This window comes from Myxine glutinosa, chromosome 6 (assembly GCF_964187855.1).
Source record: "Myxine glutinosa chromosome 6, kmMyxGlut1.1, whole genome shotgun sequence".
NCBI classification, from domain to species: Eukaryota; Metazoa; Chordata; class Myxini; order Myxiniformes; family Myxinidae; genus Myxine; species Myxine glutinosa.
Genome location: NC_136266.1, coordinates 153,822,618 through 153,845,300, shown reverse-complemented (window position 1 = coordinate 153,845,300; position 22,683 = coordinate 153,822,618). Strand labels below are relative to the sequence as shown.

Below are 22,683 nucleotides of genomic sequence, written 5' to 3'. Positions count from 1 at the left end.
CTTGATTCAAAGCGCTCGAGCAAGCACTCCAACGGAACGCAGCGCTCGGCACCGCTTAACAACATGGCGGTCTCCATTGAAACAATACCATCGAACGACTGCAGCAAATGCTGTCCGGGCCGTCGTTTTCAGTTTTACTTGCTCCTCTTGTGACAACTTCCCCTAAATAATCTATTGTGTTAACGACGGTTACAAAGTACGAGGAAGAGGGAAAGTAAGATAAATAAGTGTGCAGTCAGAAGGAGGAACTCCCAGCCAAGCTTTTCTATACACCTTCAAATCTTACATTGTGCATTTGGTGGCGTTGTGCATGTTTGTAGATTTTAATCGAGACAAAGTACGGGTAATAATGAAAGTATAAACTGCACGTTTCAATATCGTTCTCTGTGACAGTAGAATTGAAGAAATAGAACCAACCGTTTTGAATCCAACTATGGCGGACATTTTTCTGATATAACTTTTAAACCTTTTATGAACGGAAATTCTAAACAGGACTTCCCAAAATGATTATTATAATGACGAGTCGGTGTGTACCGTGAGCAAGTGGCTTCTTTCACGCTCGCCAAGCACCGCCCTTCATAGCTTGCTCCGCCTACCGAGCGGCTTACAAAGCGGTTGATACGGAACGACAGGCTTGGCAAGCTATATCAAGCGCTCGCTAGCGGAACGCGGCCCGAGTTCGATCAGGGAAACCGAGTTTTTAATGTCGTTCGTTATGCTGTGAATATAGTTTGGATCAAAAACCTGAAATTGGAAATCCAATGAGGGGACGGAAGTGTTCCTCTGTGGTACGTTGACGAAAATATTCCAAGAAAATTGAATGATGAATAAATAAGGAACGTCACAAATGAAAGGTCCAAAAACGACTGAACGAGGGAACAATGACGCGCGTAGTGACGTCATTGTCATTCCAACATGGTTCTGGTGAAAGAATAGTGAGTGAGAGGATGGATGCACGTCCTTTGATGAAGAAATTGTACTTTTTTCTTATAAATGAAACGATGGGAGAATTTGGTTTTATGAGGAATCGATAGGAGAGATTTACTGAGTGAATAAAAAGATAAAAACTTTATTAGGCCTCAGCCATTCAATAGTCGTCAGTACCATTCATTATTCAATGTATGCGATCTCACTGTTACTTTTTGTCTCCTTGCAGCCGTGTGGTGCTTCCGTGCTCGGTGGAAGAGGTGATATCGACACACCGGGACACTCACATTACTCCGTGCCGGTATTCCGTGTGCGAAAACGACTGATGTGGAAAGAGGGGACGTGTGTGTGTGTGTGTGTGTGTGTGTGTGTGTCTGTGTTTGTGTGTGTGTGTGTGTGTGTGTGTGTGTGTGTGTGTGTGTGTGTGTGTGTGTGTGTGTGTGTGTGTGTGTGTGTGTGTGTGTGTGTGTCTCTCGGTGTGTGTCTCTCTCGGTGTGTGTCTCTCTCGGTGTGTGTCTCTCTCGGTGTGTGTCTCTCTCGGTGTGTGTGTCTCGGTGTGTGTGTGTCTCTCGGTGTGTGTGTCTCTCGGTGTGTGTCTCTCTCGGTGTGTGTCTCTCTCGGTGTGTGTGTCTCTCGGTGTGTGTGTCTCTCGGTGTGTGTGTCTCTCGGTGTGTGTGTCTCTCGGTGTGTGTGTCTCTCGGTGTGTGTGTCTCTCGGTGTGTGTGTCTCTCGGTGTGTGTGTCTCTCGGTGTGTGTGTCTCTCGGTGTGTGTGTCTCTCGGTGTGTGTGTCTCTCGGTGTGTGTGTCTCTCGGTGTGTGTGTCTCTCGCTTGGTGTGTGTGTGTCTCTCTTGGTGTGTGTGTGTGTCTCTCTTGGTGTGTGTGTGTGTCTCTCTTGGTGTGTGTGTGTGTCTCTCTTGGTGTGTGTGTGTGTCTCTCTTGGTGTGTGTGTGTGTCTCTCTTGGTGTGTGTGTGTGTCTCTCTTGGTGTGTGTGTGTGTCTCTCTTGGTGTGTGTGTGTGTCTCTCTTGGTGTGTGTGTGTGTCTCTCTTGGTGTGTGTGTGTGTCTCTCTTGGTGTGTGTGTGTGTCTCTCTTGGTGTGTGTGTGTGTCTCTCTTGGTGTGTGTGTGTGTCTCTCTTGGTGTGTGTGTGTGTCTCTCTTGGTGTGTGTGTGTGTCTCTCTTGGTGTGTGTGTGTGTCTCTCTTGGTGTGTGTGTGTGTCTCTCTTGGTGTGTGTGTGTCTCTCTTGGTGTGTGTGTGTGTCTCTCTTGGTGTGTGTGTGTGTCTCTCTTGGTGTGTGTGTGTGTGTCTCTCTTGGTGTGTGTGTGTGTCTCTCTTGGTGTGTGTGTGTGTGTCTCTCTTGGTGTGTGTGTGTGTGTCTCTCTTGGTGTGTGTGTGTGTGTCTCTCTTGGTGTGTGTGTGTGTCTCTCTTGGTGTGTGTGTGTGTCTCTCTTGGTGTGTGTGTGTGTCTCTCTTGGTGTGTGTGTGTGTCTCTCTTGGTGTGTGTGTGTGTCTCTCTTGGTGTGTGTGTGTGTCTCTCTTGGTGTGTGTGTGTGTCTCTCTTGGTGTGTGTGTGTGTCTCTCTTGGTGTGTGTGTGTGTCTCTCTTGGTGTGTGTGTGTGTGTCTCTCTTGGTGTGTGTGTGTGTGTCTCTCTTGGTGTGTGTGTGTGTGTCTCTCTTGGTGTGTGTGTGTGTGTCTCTCTTGGTGTGTGTGTGTGTGTCTCTCTTGGTGTGTGTGTGTGTCTCTCTCTTGGTGTGTGTGTGTGTCTCTCTTGGTGTGTGTGTGTGTCTCTCTTGGTGTGTGTGTGTGTCTCTCTTGGTGTGTGTGTGTGTCTCTCTTGGTGTGTGTGTGTGTCTCTCTTGGTGTGTGTGTGTGTCTCTCTTGGTGTGTGTGTCTCTCTTGGTGTGTGTGTCTCTCTTGGTGTGTGTGTGTGTGTGTGTGTGTGTGTGTGTGTGTGTGTGTGTGTGTGTGTGTGTGTGTGTGTGTGTGTGTGTGTCTCTTGGTGTGTGTGTGTGTGTCTCTCTTGGTGTGTGTGTGTGTGTGTGTGTGTGTGTGTGTGTGTGTGTGTGTGTGTGTGTGTGTGTGTGTGTGTCTCTCTTGGTGTGTGTGTGTGTGTGTGTGTGTGTGTGTGTGTGTGTGTGTGTGTGTGTCTTGGTGTGTGTCTCTCTTGGTGTGTGTGTGTGTCTCTTGGTGTGTGTGTCTCTTGGTGTGTGTGTGTGTCTCTTGGTGTGTGTGTCTCTCTCTTGGTGTGTGTGTCTCTCTCTTGGTGTGTGTGTCTCTCTCTTGGTGTGTGTGTCTCTCTCTTGGTGTGTGTGTCTCTCTCTTGGTGTGTGTGTGTCTCTCTTGGTGTGTGTGTGTCTCTCTTGGTGTGTGTGTGTCTCTCTTGGTGTGTGTGTGTCTCTCTTGGTGTGTGTGTGTCTCTCTTGGTGTGTGTGTGTCTCTCTTGGTGTGTGTGTGTGTCTCTCTTGGTGTGTGTGTGTGTGTCTCTCTTGGTGTGTGTGTGTGTCTCTCTTGGTGTGTGTGTGTGTCTCTCTTGGTGTGTGTGTGTGTCTCTCTTGGTGTGTGTGTGTGTCTCTCTTGGTGTGTGTGTGTGTCTCTCTTGGTGTGTGTGTGTGTCTCTCTTGGTGTGTGTGTGTGTCTCTCTTGGTGTGTGTGTGTGTCTCTCTTGGTGTGTGTGTGTGTCTCTCTTGGTGTGTGTGTGTGTCTCTCTTGGTGTGTGTGTGTGTCTCTCTTGGTGTGTGTGTGTGTCTCTCTTGGTGTGTGTGTGTCTCTCTTGGTGTGTGTGTGTGTGTCTCTCTTGGTGTGTGTGTCTCTCTTGGTGTGTGTGTGTGTGTCTCTCTTGGTGTGTGTGTGTGTCTCTCTTGGGGTGTGTGTGTGTCTCTCTCGGTGTGTGTGTGTCTCTCTCGGTGTGTGTGTGTCTCTCTCGGTGTGTGTGTGTCTCTCTTGGTGTGTGTGTGTGTGTCTCTCTTGGTGTGTGTGTCTCTCTTGGTGTGTGTGTGTGTGTCTCTCTTGGTGTGTGTGTGTGTCTCTCTTGGGGTGTGTGTGTGTCTCTCTCGGTGTGTGTGTGTCTCTCTCGGTGTGTGTGTGTCTCTCTCGGTGTGTGTGTGTGTCTCTCTCGGTGTGTGTGTGTGTCTCTCTCGGTGTGTGTGTGTGTCTCTCTCGGTGTGTGTGTGTGTCTCTCTCGGTGTGTGTGTGTGTCTCTCTCGGTGTGTGTGTGTGTCTCTCTCGGTGTGTGTGTGTCTCTCTCGGTGTGTGTGTGTCTCTCTCTCGGTGTGTGTGTGTCTCTCTCTCGGTGTGTGTGTCTCTCTCTCTGTGTGTGTGTGTGTGTGTCTCTCTCGGTGTGTGTGTGTGTGTGTGTGTGTGTGTGTGTGTGTGTGTGTGTGTCTCTCGGTGTGTGTGTCTCTCTCTCTCTCTCTCGGTGTGTGTGTGTGTGTGTGTGTGTGTGTGTGTGTGTGTGTGTGTGTGTGTGTGTGTGTGTGTGTGTGTGTGTGTGTGTGTGTGTGTGTGTGTGTCTCTCGGTGTGTGTGTTTGTGTGTGTCTCATCCCCTGTGTCTTCGCTACCTACAGTACCAGGTCGGTCAACTGTACTCAGTCGCCGAGGCGAGTAAGAACGAGACCGGAGGTGGTGAAGGGATTGAGGTCTTGTGCAATGAGCCCTATCAAAATGAAAGGGAGGCGGGGCAGTTCACTCACAAGATCTACCATCTGCAGAGGTTACATCTCGATACTCTCCCTTTTCCACCTTTGGATCTGTGCTTGCTCACCTTCTCCTCCTCCCAATAGTCTCCCCTTTCTCCAATGCTTTTGCCACTCTATAAATGGCTACTGTGCAGTGCACGATGTAGAAACTACCAGCACACTGTCAGAGCTTTGCAATTTACCCTTTGGCTTGTGCCTACATGTTGCCGCATCCACAAACCTAGATTTTGTAATGAAACACACATATCTTATGTCATCAGTGTATTGTGGAAGTTTGTGGTCCACCTGATGAGAAAGGCTCGTTAATTGCCTTGGGATTTGGGTGTGAAGACGTTGGAGATATGTTTCTGCTTCTTTACCAACTGAACCTTAATGACTCCATCACAGCAAACGAGCTATATTGGAAGAATTTGTCCTTCCCCCTTCCCTTCCCACTCCTCCCCACCCTACCATCAAACTGGACAGCACATTCCAGGCTTCCTAACCTTGGAAAGTGGAACGATGTTCAGCTTCTTTAATTTCCTCTTTTGGCATTTTTATATACTCAAGCAAAGCACACGAATCATAACTTGGGCACTACAGTCATGTTATCCAGAACATAGGACGACTGCACGACGTCATTTGCCCGTCTATGCACGAGTGTATTCTTGTGCACAAACCACTGGATTATTCCGTGTTTATGGATTCTTCCACGCTCGCCACCAGACTTTTCCATTTTGTTTCAAATACTTGCCATCTGAAGTCCGGCTAAGCCCGATCTTGCTGTGTTCGCAATAGTCCAAGATGTGTCAACTGCCGGCAGATGGCAAGTTTTGGCATGAACGACCTTTTGGTTTCTTCGGTCATGTCGTTGGTGGCCACATAGATTATATGATAAAATTTATGGACAATAGTATGCTACAATCGCCACGCCACCTCACCATCTGGCCTACACGACAAGATGCAGCAACCTTCATTAGTGGGAATGAATAAAACAAATACTTTATCAAAGTACTGTGTTATAATTATAGCAAAGCAAACGATGATTGGTCAGGGTAGTGCGGTGTATGTGACCAGTGCAGTCGTCCATGATCTTGTCAACGTGGAGCCTGAACCGAGAGTGACCCGGGTGTAGACACAGTTCAAGATGAGGGTCTATGAGGTGGGAGTGATATTTGTTCTTGGCATACTTCATACTCGAGAACGTTGCCTCACACATGCATGTACTGCCAAAAAGGCTGATTAACTTGCATGCTTGCTTGAGAAGCTCAGGAAAGGATGAGGCAGGTAGCTTCGGATAGAAATCCAGAAACGATGATGTCTAAAACTGTCCCTTCAGATCCATACTTTTTTGCAGCTCAACCAGCTTCATCTGCAGATGATCAGGTGCCGTCATTATATTGTTGCGGATTCGGGGGTCGGCTCTCCCCTTACCAAGGGGGGGGGGGTTAATCCCCTTGTCTTTTAAGCTGGCCGTCCCCCAATCCTGGAAGCTATAACGTCACTTCCGGTCGGTATTAGCCAGGGTTATTGGTCAATGGAGTCCCAAATACCTGCTTACTAACCCGACCGTAAAGCGAGGCGATAACTCCCACCCGAGCCGCAGCGTTAATGGATACACTGAGCGAAGTGAGCCGCGATTCGGGCCGTTAGCAAATACTACTAAACCCGATCCTGAGCGGTTCCTATCGTGCCACAGGTATTCAATTGAGAAAACACGCAAACGATCGAATGAGAGGAAACCAGAGTAAGGGAAGAACAAAGAGTGGGTTTATTAACTATATACAAAAACCCAAAAGAAGAGGAAATGAAAGCAATATACAGAGCAAAAGGACATAGGGCAAGCTTAACTATACAGTCTTACTTACAACCCCGGGCAAACAAACAGACTTACACGGGAGGGTAGTGGTAGGAGGAGAAGGTCCAAGCAGATGGTTCAGGCGATGGGATCCGGTCCAGGCTCCGGGTCCGCGGCGAAGAATGGCAGGCAGCTGGTGTCGTTGGCGCGCGACCGGACCTTACATATGCGAGGGGCTGGACTGCTGCATACGTCTAGCGTGCCAAACGCTCTCTCTCTCCTGACGTTCGTCTCAGAGGGTACCCTCGCACAGATCTCGTTACAATAAGCAAGGAGTACGTGGCGCCGTTCTCTCTCAATGGAGCTCCCCTCGCGGTCCTCAAAGCGGTCACGGTCCCCTTCGCAGTTCTCAAACAATGGAGCTCCCTCCCGCAGTTCTTCAAGCAGCAGTTCTCCTGAGGGCTTTGCGTGTGCGCTTATATAGGCAAGCCCAGCGAACCCTCTGGAAGCTCCAGCCATGCCCTTACCAGGCCATCCCACCTCAGCCCTGATTGGCTGGTGGCCCTTACCGTCCCCCAATGCTGTGACCCTTCACCTCAATGCCTCTCCACCTCCCCCCCCCCCCCCCCCCCCACCCCCTTTTTCCAGCCTACCTCGTGTTCCTTGACTTGTGGCAGCCGAAATGCTAGGCCAAGATGGATTGCGCCTATTGGGGTAGGGTAGTCTTTGGGGGGTGGAGGCTGGAAAATGAAAGGAACCTATTCTTATTTAATTAATGCAACGCAGATGCAACTATTGGGAACACAGCCTTATCTGAAACACATATTAAGGAAATAACTAAAGTCCTATGGTGACCTACGTGTTGCTTATGGACTAGCTATGGGTGCGACCTTATTAAATGATGGGATATTTACAAGAGTTATTATTTACAAGTATTTACAAGTGAGGGGTTCTCAAAACCACCGCAACAATATCAACACCTTCTTGAATAACGACTATTGATTCTGGAGGATCTTCTTCAGTTGTGATATCTTCTCCTTGCATGCTTCACCGTGGCAAAGTGAAGCCACCTTTTTGCTTGTGGCTTCCCTACACTGGAGATCAATCGAATCTAACATTTCGAAATTTATCATTGCAACAACAAACATTGTCGTACTTGGAACCACCATGTAAAATAGTAGTGCTCTACATTTCCCTTGTTAGGCAATGGCACTGTCTCCTCGCAGACCATGCAGAGAACCTTGTCGTTATACTCCATGAAGAACTTCTCCCACTCCTTGTTGAACAGACGGTTCTCAGAATCAACCTTCCGCTTCTTATACCTCTATTGCTGTGTTCACTGAAATGAGAAGACTACATAGTCAGCCCTGAGGAACACTGCCATGGGTGGTAGAGATGGGGAGGAGCGAGGCGGAGTTCGTGCGTGCCTAATATTTCCTGTATTTCATTCTATATTTCTCCCTTTTTCTCAATAACTTCAAATGAAATCTTCCTTGAATGTAAAGTTTGTAAATGATTCTTCCTTCTTCCTTTAAAAGTACTAGGGCATGCCCGTACTATATATATATATCTAAAATTATATCCCCCCCCCCCCCCTCTATTTACATGAAATGGTTTGGTCCAAAGCGAACGGCTTGCGAGTACGGTGACAATCCCCCCCCTCTATTTACATGGAATGGTTTGGTCCAAAGCGAACGGCTTGCGAGTACGGTGACAATCCCCCCCCTCTATTTACATGCAATGGTTTGGTCCAAAGCGAACGGCTTGCGGAGTTTGGTAAAGAAATCGCCATAGCGTGCACAAACGCGCAGGAAAGCGAAAGAATCGCAAATTAGTTTTAATTAGTTTTAAAACATAGTTTAACGCCAACATAGTTTGCCAACGTGAAATAAATGAATACGCTCTCAAATGTGCCGTCCGAGGCAGAGTCTGTTCGCCACGTTCGGCACACGTGATAACTCGCTGCTCTCTGATTGGTTGAATCGTTTTTTGGACATAGCTCGGTAACTACTTGTCCGATTAATATGAAACCTTGAAAAGGCACATCCTCGGGTCCCCAGCAATATACCTGGCAAGTTTCAAGTATATCGGACCCGTGGTTGTCGAGAAACAGCGGTCACAGACAAACACACAGACATACACACATACACACACACACACACACAGAGATTACTGGAATTATAGATAGATTGTTGCGGATATGAGGATTGTGTTTTTTTATTGTGTTGTATTGTATAGTAAATTGTTGTAAATATCACCCTCTGTAAAATGTAATGATTCCTTGTAAATACCTCCGTAGTGTGAAGGTCAAAGGGCGTCTCGGTAGTTATTCCATAAACACCACATTGCAGGACACGATAAAACCCTTGTTCAGTAGCTTATAACTTATTATGTGTCTTAGGGTAAGGCTGTGTCTCCCATTAATTTAAATACTCCATTGCACCAAGTGAAATAAGAGTAGATCCCCTTTCATTTCATTTCAATGGCCAACTGCATTTTGGGCGGTTTTCTTCAACCACCATTGGCCACGAGGCAGGGTTGGGAAAGAAGGGCGTGTCTCCACCTCGTCATAGAGGGGAGGAGTGAGCCAGCCCCGAACAACCAACCGAGCACGAGGGGTTTGGTTTGAGAGGGCGGAGGAAGAGCGTTTGGGGGAGGTTCGCAAAGGTTGAGGGGCGGGGCCTATATAACCCGCCGCGGGGGTGTCCCCCAAGAGATGGGCTGGAGAGAAGTGAGAGGCTGAGCTGAGCTGCGTGGAGAGGTACACGAAAAGGAAGGGTCCAAGAGAAAGCCGAGGAGCTTTTACGAAGCAAGCTACATGAGAGATACAGCAGAGGAGTGCAGCCCCGTTTCAACCAGCCGCGTGAAGCCCTGACGGTGTGCGCTGTAAAGCGGAATACAAGGAGCCGTCAGCCCCCCGCTTCCCGCCCGGAGTGGACCCGCTCGCTGTGCCCTGTGATCCCACCTGCTCATCCTTTCCAGCCATTCCTGCCTGCAAGTTCCCCATTTTGCCTACGTGAGTTTGTTTTGTTTGTTCTGTCCTGGGTAGTAAACTAAGTCAGTATAAGCTAGTAATTTGCACTGTGTCACCTGCGTCTCATGTCCCCTGTAAATAAACGTGACTGCTTTCTTTTTGCTTATGTGTGTAAATAATAATAAACCCAGTTACTCTTCTGTACGTCTTCTTCCTCTTTGCATTCGGTCGCTTTAGAGTTTTCCAGATTGAGTAGCTGTGGCGCGATACGGCCAACGTTTGGGTAAATCGGGTGAATCGGGGAAGAACTGTTCGGCCGCGGTTATACCTCCGCTCAGTAAAATAACATCTAATCCGCGGACCGTAACAGTATTTTAAACATTTTAAAATGCCCCACGTTCACTATCTCCCATGTGGAATTAACCACGTCGTCTTCTTCTTAACCAAGATCTATCACGCTTCTTCTTTTTCTTCAGAAAGATTATTTTGTTCCTTTCTGCTGTTCCTTTTGTTCTGTTGCATCCTCCTCTTTTCTGTGTTTTCGCTCTCCCCCGAGTTCGACTATGTATACAAAAAAAAAATCATTTGATGGGGGATTTGGTAGGATTAACTTCAGGATCTGGACTGATTATGCAGGTGGTCTGATTGTGGAATGCAGTCCATCTTTTGGGGACCCTTGGTCTATAACAAGCACACATATAAATAAATTCTTTAGAATAGCAAAAAGCCATGGCGCAAGGATACCAACAAGGTTCCTGTGTGTAGAATTTATTTGTCACTACACGTTTGAAGAGCCCTCAGAGTGTGAGCTATTGACCACTGTTTCACTCTTCTTCTTTATATCCTAATTCCATGTAAATGTTATTTGACACCTTGTCCGCCACGTCATTGAAAGAAAAGTCTTACAATTGTGTATTTGAACATGAAAATTTATTCGCACTTTCGAAATTAATCATTACAATTGTAAGATTTGATTTGCGTGAAGAAGAAGAATCATTCATACAACTTTAAAGAAGATTAAATTTTATCCAGTGACAGATTTTAGAACATCCTCAGTTCTTGGAACCTCCACCTTTATTGGTATTTTACATGTATTTGTTAAAATAGTATGATAATGTTTTATTGCACGTATCTTGGAATTATATTATCACCATTTTATGTTTACAATTGAACTAGTTGTTGCAGAGTTGTATGTATTGAAGAAGAATAAACTGGGAAAAAAAATAAAAATGCAATATTGGAAGTCATCGATGTCGATATTGTTCAATATTTATCTCCTATCCCTTGACTTCAAAATTGTCAATGCCTTGTAAACCCACAGAGATGTCAGAAAATGAATATTGTTTGATTTTTTTTGTTTGTTTTGTCTTTGGAATTTGTTTGTTCTCCTTAGCAAGGTTCCTGGTTTTATCGGGATCGTCGCACCTGAAGGATCATTAGTATTCCATGAAAAAGCATGGAATGCCTTTCCTTACTGCAGAACAGGTTAATAGTTCCCTTTATTTTGTGTTGATGCAGCACTTCCGTGGGTGTTTAAAATTTTCCTGGACTTTTGTACGAAGCTCATACATAACATTAACAAGTGATCATCACCATACATTGCAGCCAATCGTCTGTAAATTTCAACATCCTGCTTGATGTTTTCATCGACCACATATATCATAATTATTACCTGCTCCACACACATTGTTGCCTCAATTTCCACCATCTTTATTTTCAGCATACGCATTAAAGCAAGAAATGTGCGATCATGGATTTTGTTCAACAACACTAGAAAGAGAAATCGGTCAAAAATGATGAAGATTACGATATCCCCTTTTGCAAAGTCCAAGTCATATTTCGAACGTCCTTTTTGCCAGTCCGACAACGTACCGTTTGCTGCTTGTGAAAACTTTTGTTCGGTTTGTCCTTTCACAACCCATTCTGATGCAATATGAAGCGATGGTTAAATTTCAGGATTGGTAATAAATCGCTATGTAAATGAGTATAATAAACAACCATTATCCAGCTTTCAAAATTAGTTTCTAATAAATTGTTTCCCGACATTCTTATCAAATGCATCCTTGATGTTCTTTGACGTGCGTTTGATTCTACTCGGTCATTACATGGCGCACTATTCAATCCAAAATTATTCCTACAATGTTGTCTTCTTAACTTGGCCGAATAAAATTAAAGGAAAAAAAAAAAACTTGAGGTTCCAGGGAACCTGAACTCAACTGGTCTATATCAATATGGTTAGAATATGCATAATAGAACCACAAACTATATAGTTTATATGTGCTAAAAAATATATGACAAAAATTGATTTTTCAATATGGCCGCCCTGCCGCGCCCATTTTTGGGCGTGCGACGCCCAAATACAATCCCAAACTAGTTTATGTCTTAAAGATGCTGCATAACAAGTTTCATCAAATTTTATCAATATTTGTGACTTTTAGAGCGTAGACGTCGAATTGTTGACAGACGACAGATGACGGACGACAGATGACGGACGACGGACGACGGACGACGGACGACGGACACTGGGTGTCGATAAAAACTCAGCTGAGTTAAAAAATCAACCTGTACTAACCCACCGATGTTTTCAGGATCTGTAAAAGAGAATTCCTTTTGATAGAGCAATGGAAAATTTTGTTGCAATGAATATCATTGTGGATTCGTTCATGTTCCTTGCATAATAAGAGAACCACATATACATAAACCACATATACATAAACCACATGTATTCATAGAGAGGAAGACAAATGATGAATTCCGAAAGATGATGGGAATAGAGCCTGTGATTGATGCTGTGAAGAGAAACAGGTTGAGATGGTTTGGTCATGTGTTGAGGAAGGATGAAAGTGACTGGTTGAGAAGAGTGATGGAAATGAATGTAGAAGGAAGTAGAGGACGGGGAAGACGAGAAAGACTTGGCTAAAGATGGTCGAAGAAGAAATGCGGGCAAGGGGGTTAACAAGGAGAGATGCAGAAAATAGGGCAAAATGGAGAAGATTGTCATGGGGACCGCAAGGCTAACCCCCGCTCTAGCAGGGAAAATGGCCTTAAAATGCATGTTGTTGTGTTGTTGTATTTGTTCATGTTCCTTAAACATTTATTTTACCGAGTCTTGGTGGAAGAACTGCTACGTTTAATGCAACCTTTAATGGAAAGCTTCTTATTAAATGTTGAAATTTATGCAAATCACAAACAAGAAAACATACCACAGACAACATTTGAAACAAACATAAATTATCCATCAATGCACTTCATATTTTTGCAGTCAAGTTCTCAATAAGGTATTAGATTAATCATTGTAACACAGTTTTGAAATCCTGAATTAATCATCGTAACACTGATTTAAAAATCCTGCATTTATCATTGTAACACTGATTTAAAATCCTAAATTTATCATTGCAACACTAATTTTAAATCCTGAATTTATCATTGCAAAACGGATTTAAAATCCTGAATTTATCATTGTAATGCTGATTTAAAATCCTGAATTTATCATTGTGATGCGTATTTAAAATCCTGAATTTATCATTGTAATGCTGATTTAAAATCCTGAATTTATCATTGTGATGCGTATTTAAAATCCTGAATTTATCATCGTAATGCGGATTTAAAATCCTGAATTTATCATCGTAATGCGGATTTAAAATCCTGAATTTATCATTGCAACACGGATTTGAAATCCTGAATTTATCATTGCCAGGCGGATTTAAAATCCTGAATTTATCATTGTAATGCGGATTTAAAATCCTGAATTTATCATTGTGATGCGTATTTAAAATCCTGAATTTATCATCGTAATGCGGATTTAAAATCCTGAATTTATCATTGCAACACGGATTTGAAATCCTGAATTTATCATTGCAACACGAATTTAAAATCCTGAATTTATCATTGCACCACCAATTTAAAATCCTGAATTTATTATTGCAACGTGGATTTAAAATCCTGAATTTATCATTGTAATGCGGATTTAAAATCCTGAATTTATCATTGCACCACCAATTTAAAATCCTGAATTTATTATTGCAACGTGGATTTAAAATCCTGAATTTATCATTGTAATGCGGATTTAAAATCCTGAATTTATCATTGCACCACCGTCCACCAATTTAAAATCCTGAATTTATTATTGCAACGTGGATTTAAAATCCTGAATTTATCATTGCAACACTAATTAAAAATCCTGAATTTATCATTGTATCAATGATTAAAAATCCTGAAATGTATCCTCCCCTCCCCCATCCCCACCCACCCTGTCTCTCACCATATTACACACTAACATGTAAACATATCACATGACATGTCTATTTATGACACCCATCCTCACCTAAACTACCTCCAAGTCCTGACGATGTCCATGCACACCTATGTCCCCAATGCTTTTGGGTACCTAATTCCAATTTAAACCTATTTACTCTTTCTGCTGCATCTACCTTTCCAGGAAGATTACCCAGGGAGACTACTCGATGTATAAACTACTTTGAGTGAAAGACTTCTGCAGAGACAGGGACAGGGACAGGACCAGGGGCCACAATCTTGGAGTAAAGAAAAAGGGAGTTAAGAGGGTAGTAAGGTATGAGTCTCTCACTCAGAGAGCAGTGGATACATGGAATGGTCTCCCTAGAAAGGTAGTGGCAGCAGAAACGGTAGATAGATTTAAACTAGAATTAGATAGGTACAGAGAAGCATTGAAGTTATTGAGTACATGGAGATAGGCAGGACTCGTAGGTAGTCGAGGTATGAATCGGTGATTGTGGACATGTGATGTTTGTAAGAGGGTGTCCAAAAAGGTGTGTGTGTGTGTGTGTGTGTGTGTGTGTGTGTGTGTGTGTGTGTGTGTGTGTGTGTGTGTGTGTGTGTGTGTGTGTGTGTGTGTGTGTGTGTGTGTGTGTGTGTGTGTGTGTGTGTGTGTTGGTGGTGTATGTGTGTGCATACACAATCATGTCACACCCATAACGTGGGACTTTTGGAATCCGCCGCAGAATACTCGGTGCACATGCACATACTCCCTTAGCAGCAATGTTGATCGGGGCATGTTTTCGTATATCATGCGTGTGAGATACAAATTGGCTTACAAAATTTTAAAATATTGCAAAAAATACCTCAAAGAAAGGGATGTGCCTCCACACAGCAAAAGCGGTCCCAAATGCGGTCCTTATTGCAAAATCCCAAATATGTGGGCCGATGCAAAGCCCCAAGGATTGTAGACGGGTGCTTTATACCAAAACCCCCGATGGATCGCCCCCAGTGAATGGACTTTGGACCTTACGGGACTGCCCCTGTGATCAGGGCAGGCTTGGTGATTTATTTAACGGAGGTCTGCAATTGGAAAGACGATGCTGTCATCATTACCACCAGAGCAATAGCTACTGACTCTTCGACAAAGGAAATCTTCACGACATGAATATATACAAAGCTTATGCCAGCTATTATTCACGTGAGAGCAAAATGTACCAGGCAGAATTCCCTCAGGGAAACACTGTACCTGGTTTTGGTGCTTCAGAGCACCGATGGGAAGATCATGCCAGGAGTGTTGAATGCACAGGGAAAGTTTAAAACCAACTTTTGACATGATGATATTACATGTTTTCGGGGGATTGGAGGGAGTGGGAGCTGTGAGGGCTTTTATAAATATATCGTTTGTTTGGTTCCGGGGACACAAGATAAATTGTACAAGATTTTTGCATCTTTTGGTAAAAGGAGATGTGTGTATGCATGTTTTATATATCCATGGCCACCCGTTGTGTGTGAATGAATGAATGAATTATCGTTTTAAGGCCATTTTCCCCGCTAGAGTGGGGGTTAGCCTTGCGGGCCCCATGACAATCATGGTTCCCTGTTTGAGGCAATGTTTTTATGGCCGGATGCCCTTCCTGACGCCAACCCTTGGTCGCCTCTTACGATGCGCAGGGATACGGTGTACCTATTCTAAATCGGGGTACACACCGTGATCATTCATCCCAGCAAGCTGGTACTCAATTTGCCGACCTCAGAAGGATGACAGGCTGAGTCAACCCCCATGGCATTAATTCAGCGATCGACCGGGATTCGAACCCAGGATCCTAGGATCCCAAGCCGGCACCCTAACCGCTGAGCCAACACCAGGCTTGTGTATCGACAGAAAATTGTACCACCTCGACACCTCTCATTCATGGATATTTATCGCATTCCTATATTTCTCGCGACTGATTTGCATCCAGGAACAGAAAAATTGTGGTGAACCATTTTGAAATTTCCACTCTTTCATCAAAACACTGAAAATTATGTTTAAAAGATTATTTGAACCACATATTACACGCTAGTAATGGCAGGTTAAAAGTGCTCGTCGAGCATAACCGAGTCAGTGTAAACACACATACAGTGCATGCGGGAAAAGCCTCGTTTAGCATTCATACATAATTTTAAAAGTCACATATTGAAGGGAACGTCATATTGAACATAATGAAGAACATATTGAAGGGCTCTCACCTAATTAATTATCCCCAGGTATATGTATATTATTTGTGACGTCCCACTGGCCTCTTTCCCCCCCCCCCCCCCCCCCCGCACCCCTTCCAAACCCCATATACTAGTACATTTAAATAATTTATTGATATAATGCAGGCATGACAGGCCAAATGAATGGCCTCATGTTAAAATTCCTTGTATTTCCTGAATGCGATATCAATTCTACTTCCAAGCTTTGTGTTATCTGCAGATTCGTGAAGCCTACTATTTGGCCTCATTCTTTGTCATCACTTAAATATATAAAGAAAATATATTTGTTAAGTTCTGATTGGTGTTGGAAATTCCATTGATATTTAATTTGGTATGAGTACTGCAATTCATCTGCTGGAGTTTAAGTTTTATGGGAATTATTCTTTGTTCTCACTTGAATGTATGTGCGCCCCTTCCCTCCCGTATGTGACATCCATGTTGATCGATGTGTGAAGTTATAACGGTGAGTGTATTCTCATTTGTACACACTACACTGATGGGATTACAATAACTCGGAACAGAGCTAGACCATTGCCTTGGACCCATCATTCCTTTATCCAAAGTTATCAAACACCCGTTAATCATAATATGGTATTGTAATAATTTCTCAGCAATTTGGGATTTATTGGGATTTATTGGGAATAAATCCAAATGGGATTTATTGGTTTGTGAATGAAATGTATTTTGTAGTCCTGTAAAACAATCTGTGGGTTTATTTTCAAAGTGGTGTGATTTGTTTGATTATTTTAATTTTCTTGTTGTTGAACTTTCTTTTTGTTGTTGAACATCTCACCCCCGTTAAACGCACCCAAATCCTTCCTTTCAAATATCCAATTTCCCTCCTGACATTTCCCTCCGTATCCATCTTGTCCACCTCATGCATCCTCTCCTAACCCCAATTCTTTTCCACACGCATAGCTTGTCCAAGTCTCCCTGTCTTGTCCTTCATCTTTGCTATTGCTGTTCCTTCCTCTCTCTACTGTTCATTTTGTCGTGTTACGTCCTGATCCGTTGAGTGCACAAGCTCTTCCACGAGCATTGACTGTGCGCACACACAAAAAAAAGGCAAGTGACGAATTACTTGGCCCAAACAAATGTGAGACAAGTACAAGGTGCACACGAGTGAATACTCTCATAATGACGAGCTCTACATACATGTGTTGTTGTTGCATGAAATATTTTATCTTGCTAATGTGCATGCAAACAAAGTTGTGCCTTTTGTGTCAACTAGGGCATGCCCGTACTATATATATATCTAAAATTATATCCCCCCCCTCTATTTACATGAAATGGTTTGGTCCGGTGGCAATCCCCCCCCTCTATTTACATGAAATGGTTTGGTCCATTCGCAAAGCCAAAGCGAACGGCTTGCGAGTACGGTGACAATCCCCCCCTCTATTTACATGAAATGGTTTGGTCCAAAGCGAACGGCTTGCGAGTACGGTGACAATCCCCCCCCTCTATTTACATGAAATGGTTTGGTCCAAAGCGAACGGCTTGCGGAGTTTGGTAAAGAAATCGCCATAGCTCGGTAACTACTTGTCCGATTAATTTAAAACCTTGAAAAGGCACATCCTCGGGTCCCCAGCAATATACCTGGCAAGTTTCAAGTATATCGGACCGGTAGTTGTCGAGAAACAGCGGTCGCATACACACAGACACACACACAGACACACACACAGACACACAGAGATTACTGGAATTATAGATAGATTATGGGAGTTTGTAACTTTTGAGATGTCTGAAAAGTTATAGTTTGTCACTTGGAAAGAAAGCAATTCGAAAAGTTTACTTTTTTTAACTTTTGAGATGTTAGACTTGTGTGCTAATCGCTAAACAGCTATCTAATACATGTGCATGCACACACACACGCACACACGCACCCACACACATGCACACACACACACACACGAAGGTGGATATTTTCAGACCTGAGAGGGCTCCGTTCCACCTTCTGAAACTCATGTGTGGAGATAACAATGAACGACACTCATACCCTTTCACAATCAAAATAATTATGGCGATACTTAATTGGAAAAAAAACCAAAACGGGGGGGATATTTTAATCGGCTTTGTCTGTCTGTCTGTCCATCCGTCCGTCGTGCTATCTACTCCTAAACAGTTGGGCAGAAATTCACCAAACTTGACAGTTCTGATGTTATTATCACCACATGGCAAGAAGGTGCAAGAGCAGTGTCATTTTCAGCCCTGCCCTCTGGGGTAAGGGGTCAAAAGGTCAAATACCGAACAATGCAATTACGGGCACGTTTTAAACATTTTTTTATGAAGGTTTGTGTATGCAATCAACCTTGGGGGGATACATGAAATATGTGACCACTTTTTGGATTTGACCCCCGGTTCATGTTCCAGGGGGTGGGGACGTTGGTTCACAGGGGTCAAAACGGGGAAAAAAACTTAACTCAAAACTTGATATCGAGTCATTCCCGGTGGAACTTTTCGCCATCTTTCAACTTTGCTTTTGCTGGGATGGGTGTGGATTTGCGATGGCGCACCATCAACTTCACTCTCATTGTAATTGAATAGGATTTACAACAAAACACCATTGTCATGAAAATCGATCAATATGCATTTTGAATCTAATTGGTCATGTTGAAACATCTTGATGAATATCCTCTTACTGTTGTTCATTGTTATTTTCAGAATGAATACATGAAAGATTCCTTTTTTTTGAAGATAGAGACCTGGCACAAGTCAGACATGGGTAACAATGACAATGTGAGAGATTTCCTTTTTTTTAAACACTTCCTCATCTCGTATGATCCTCATTATCATGAGACGTTCTTGTTTTTACACCTTTTGTTTTCCCCTCTCAGATGTTTCTTCTTTGTTGTTTTATGTTTTACCTTTACTCTCCCCCTCACGCATGATTGCTTCAATCCACCTCTCCAGTCTCCACCCCAAACATTTCCTTTTTCCATAGGTACATGGGTTGGATGCGGAGAAGTACAAAGAGGTTGAGATTGTGAACATAGACATAGCTGATAGAACTCAAGTTCAACATTCGGTAAATGAGCTCTCGCTCGATTTGCTCGGCCTCTGTCACCTTTTTTTTTTTGCCCTCTTACCTCCCACCCACATGACCTTTGCACACTTCCCCATTCAATAATTTGTCTTTTTCTTTTTTCAGGACTATAAAACTGATGAAGATCCTGCATTATTCCGCTCTGAGAAAATCGACCGAGGCCCTCTGACACCCGATTGGAAGGTTAGCTGATGTAGGCCGTGGGCCAAAATCTGAAGGAGCCTCTAAAATGTGTTTCGTGACATTTTTTAAGCAACCTCGAAATTATGCTTATTCCGTAATTTGACTACGCCGAGTCCAAAAATGCAATGTTCTCGCCGATTGGATTGCACATCAATTAGCTTTGACGTCATTAAATTTGCATACTGCAGCTCAATACTTGTATCCAATCCAGGGACACGAATGGTGCTTCCTCTCCAGGAAAGCACCAATCTCATATAATTCAGATACGCTGAATCCAAAAATGCTATTTTACCACCCATTGGATAATACACTAATGAGCTATGATGTCATCAAGTTTGTATTTCACAGCTTGTCCTCAATATCCAATCTAGGGGAGTTTGTGGTAACTTCCTCAATGATTTGAAAACACTTCCTTGTTAAATTGCTCAACATTTTGTGCTTGTGAAATAATACTTGCTATCTAAATAACGACTCGCACATTAAATGTTCTTGGGGAAAACATAATGTAAACAAAGTTTAAGCAAGTACCTACCAAACGACATGCCGTTATCAAGACTGACATGAGCGCAGATGAAAAATCAAAAATGCATTTGCATTTTTAGCATGGTGTTGCCTGGTGCAAAAATGCATTAGCCTGGTGTTGGCTTAGCGGTTAGGGTGCCGGCTTGGGATCCTAGGATCCTGGGTTAGAATCCCGCTTGATCGCTGAATTAACGCCAGGGGGGTTGACTCAGCCTGTCATCCTTCCGAGGTCGGCAAATTGAGTACCAGCTTGCTGGGATGAATGATCCCGGTGTGTACCCCGGTTTAGAATAGGTACACCATATCCCTGCGCATCGTATGAGGCGACTCAGGGTTGGCGTCAGGAAGGGCATCCGGCCATAAAAAAAAAACTTTGCCTCAAACAGGGAACCATGATTGTCATGGGGCCCGCAAGGCTAACCCCTGCTCTAGCGGGGAAAATGGCCTTAAAAAAAAACGATCATTCATATTCATATTCATTCATTTGCATTGAATCCTCATCACATGATTCATCTCCAGAATCATCATTATCGATGGTCAACTGTTTCTGACTATTGGAACAGTCATTGCACACACAAAGGTCTGTGCAGGGGGGACCTGCTTTAATGCAAGAACAGGTCCAGGTAGTCGAGCATTCACAATGTACATTTTGCAGAACACTCAGTGGGGCCAGAATTTGGGACATCCAGAGAATCGTAAGACTTTCATTGTTCAGTTTTCATATAGAAAATTTTTAAAAATCTGGTGTGTAGACACCGGCGATATGCCACATGCTGGTAATCTACTCGCAAGAAATGTTATGTCTGGCAATCTTTGTTTGGGGGGAGTGCCTTATCAACTCGATATTTCACAGCGAATACGCTATACCTGGCTTCATTGGTGTCGGTGCATTTAGCCCAGTTATACAGAGCACAGACAAACTCTTCAAGGTCAGAACATATGTCATCGCACACACTGTAGTGTTGCGTTTGTGGTTACATGTCATGACGACATCTCCTTGGTGAAATCATTGTTCCACAGAGGCCATCTCAACATCAAAAATAGTCGGAGGTCACTTGTCCTTCATCCCTCTGGTTTTATTTAAAACCCGTTCCATGCACATAGCAGAGAGATAAAACAAGCGAACATTCTCGTTTATCCAGGCATGCGGGTCAACCGAATCATCATCTTCAAAAGTTCCTTCCGTACCACTGGTCTCGGATGACTCCCAGTGGTTAACGGGAACTCTCTTGACTGGATGCATATACGATCTTATAGACATTTCAGCCGGTGGGCCTTATAAACTGGAGCTGAGGTTGATGCACCACCTGTTTCCCTTTCAGGTAAACCGAACAAAAGCTACTTGCCTCACTGTGGCAAATTTATCGGGCTATCTCAATGGACATCCCCTTTCATCTGTTCATAAGGAGGAGCTCGCCTTTCAGGATCCCATCTTCAATTACTGTCTGAAAGAACTTTGCAAAGGCTTTCCCATAAATAAATTTACTCCTTTCATTGGTCTACTTCTGCTTCATCACAACATTTGTGTGGTCCTTGTAACATGACCGATGGTACCGCACATCAATAGCAACCATGTCCTTCCCTCGAACTTGGAGGAGCTTCTCATCCCCAAGAATCACAGCTGCTTTGAGTAGCAAACCTCCTGAAAACAAAGGATGTACTAATCAGCCATAATCAATGCAAGGGAGAGCATCTGTACAATTGCTCCATTGATACGACCATCAAACGTCATTCTTGCATAACATGTCAAGCTGATTATAATTCGAATCCTCAAACTAGGTTTAAATATTATTTTGTTTGCTTCTATGGCACCTCCCCCCATTAGGATTGGGTCTGTCGCCTGAGATGAATTACAATATTAACAAGAAAAAGAGCAATCGGAGATTGCAAACTCTCGCCAAGATGTATTTTCAGTGGTTTTTAAGGCTTTTTTGTTAAGACTAATATGGCGGCCGAACTACGTGACCGATGACGTCATCATTATTTTTTTCCTAAACTCATTTATTCCTAGATTATGCTCAAGAAATTTCATCTTGATTGGATGAAGTTTTGAACTTGTCGAATTATGACGTCATAATGGAGGCACCTATGACATCATCATTAACATATTTTATTCCCCATGGAGAGTTCTTTGCAATGAGCCACGTCTCAATTTTTTCTATTCAGCGCTTTCGGAGATATAGAGGTGCAAAGTTTTTCGTTTTTTCCAAGATGGCGGCCGAACCACGTGACCGATGACGTCATAATTATTTTTTGCTCCACCAGTTTATGCCGACATGGCGCTCAAGAAATTTCATCTTGATTGGATGAAGTTTTGTACTTGTCGAATTATGACATCATAATGGAGGCACCCATGACATCATCATTAACATATTTTATTCCCCATGGAGAGTTCTTTACAATGAGCCATGTCTCAATTTTTTCTATTCAGCACTTTCTGAGATATGGAGGTGCAAAGTTTTTCGATTTTTCCAAGATGGCGGCCGAACCACGTGACCTACGACGTCATAATTATCATTAAAAATTATACAGGTGGAGTTGTACCTACTAGGGCATGCCCGTACTATATCTATATCTAAAATTATATCCCCCCCCTCTATTTACATGAAATGGTTTGGTCCAAAGCGAACGGCTTGCGAGTACGGTGACAATCCCCCCCCTCTATTTACATGAAATGGTTTGGTCCAAAGCGAACGGCTTGCGAGTACGGTGACAATCCCCCCCCTCTATTTATATGAAATGGTTTGGTCCAAAGCGAACGGCTTGCGGAGTTTGGTAAAGAAATCGCCATAGCGTGCACAAAGGCGCAGGAAAGCGAAAGAATGGCAAATTAGTTTTAATTAGTTTTAAAACATAGTTTAACGCCAACATAGTTTGCCAACGTGAAATAAATGAATACGCTCTCAAATGTGCCGTCCGAGGCAGAGTCTGTTCGGCACGTTCGGCACACGTGATAGCTCGCTGCTCTCTGATTGGTTGAATCGTTTTTTGGACATAGCTCGGTAACTACTTGTCCGATTAATATGAAACCTTGAAAAGGCACATCCTCGGGTCCCCAGCAATATACCTGGCAAGTTTAAAGTATA

At 43.6% G+C, this 22,683-nt stretch overlaps 1 protein-coding gene across 1 annotated transcript in view; it reads left to right on the top strand.

Annotated features, from left to right (window-relative positions):
* The first annotated feature begins 806 nt into the window (after positions 1 to 806).
* PITPNB (phosphatidylinositol transfer protein beta) overlaps positions 807 to 22,683 on the top strand; it is a 33,758-nt gene continuing 11,881 nt past the window's right edge. Inside the window, exons 1-8 of the mRNA XM_068118759.2 lie at positions 807 to 935; positions 1,157 to 1,187; positions 4,493 to 4,638; positions 10,769 to 10,860; positions 16,305 to 16,312; positions 18,511 to 18,585; positions 18,791 to 18,874; positions 18,998 to 19,075. Coding sequence (XP_067974860.1) covers positions 916 to 935; positions 1,157 to 1,187; positions 4,493 to 4,638; positions 10,769 to 10,860; positions 16,305 to 16,312; positions 18,511 to 18,585; positions 18,791 to 18,874; positions 18,998 to 19,075 — 534 coding nt within the window. The 5' untranslated portion in view covers positions 807 to 915. The remainder of the gene's footprint in view (positions 936 to 1,156; positions 1,188 to 4,492; positions 4,639 to 10,768; positions 10,861 to 16,304; positions 16,313 to 18,510; positions 18,586 to 18,790; positions 18,875 to 18,997; positions 19,076 to 22,683) is intronic.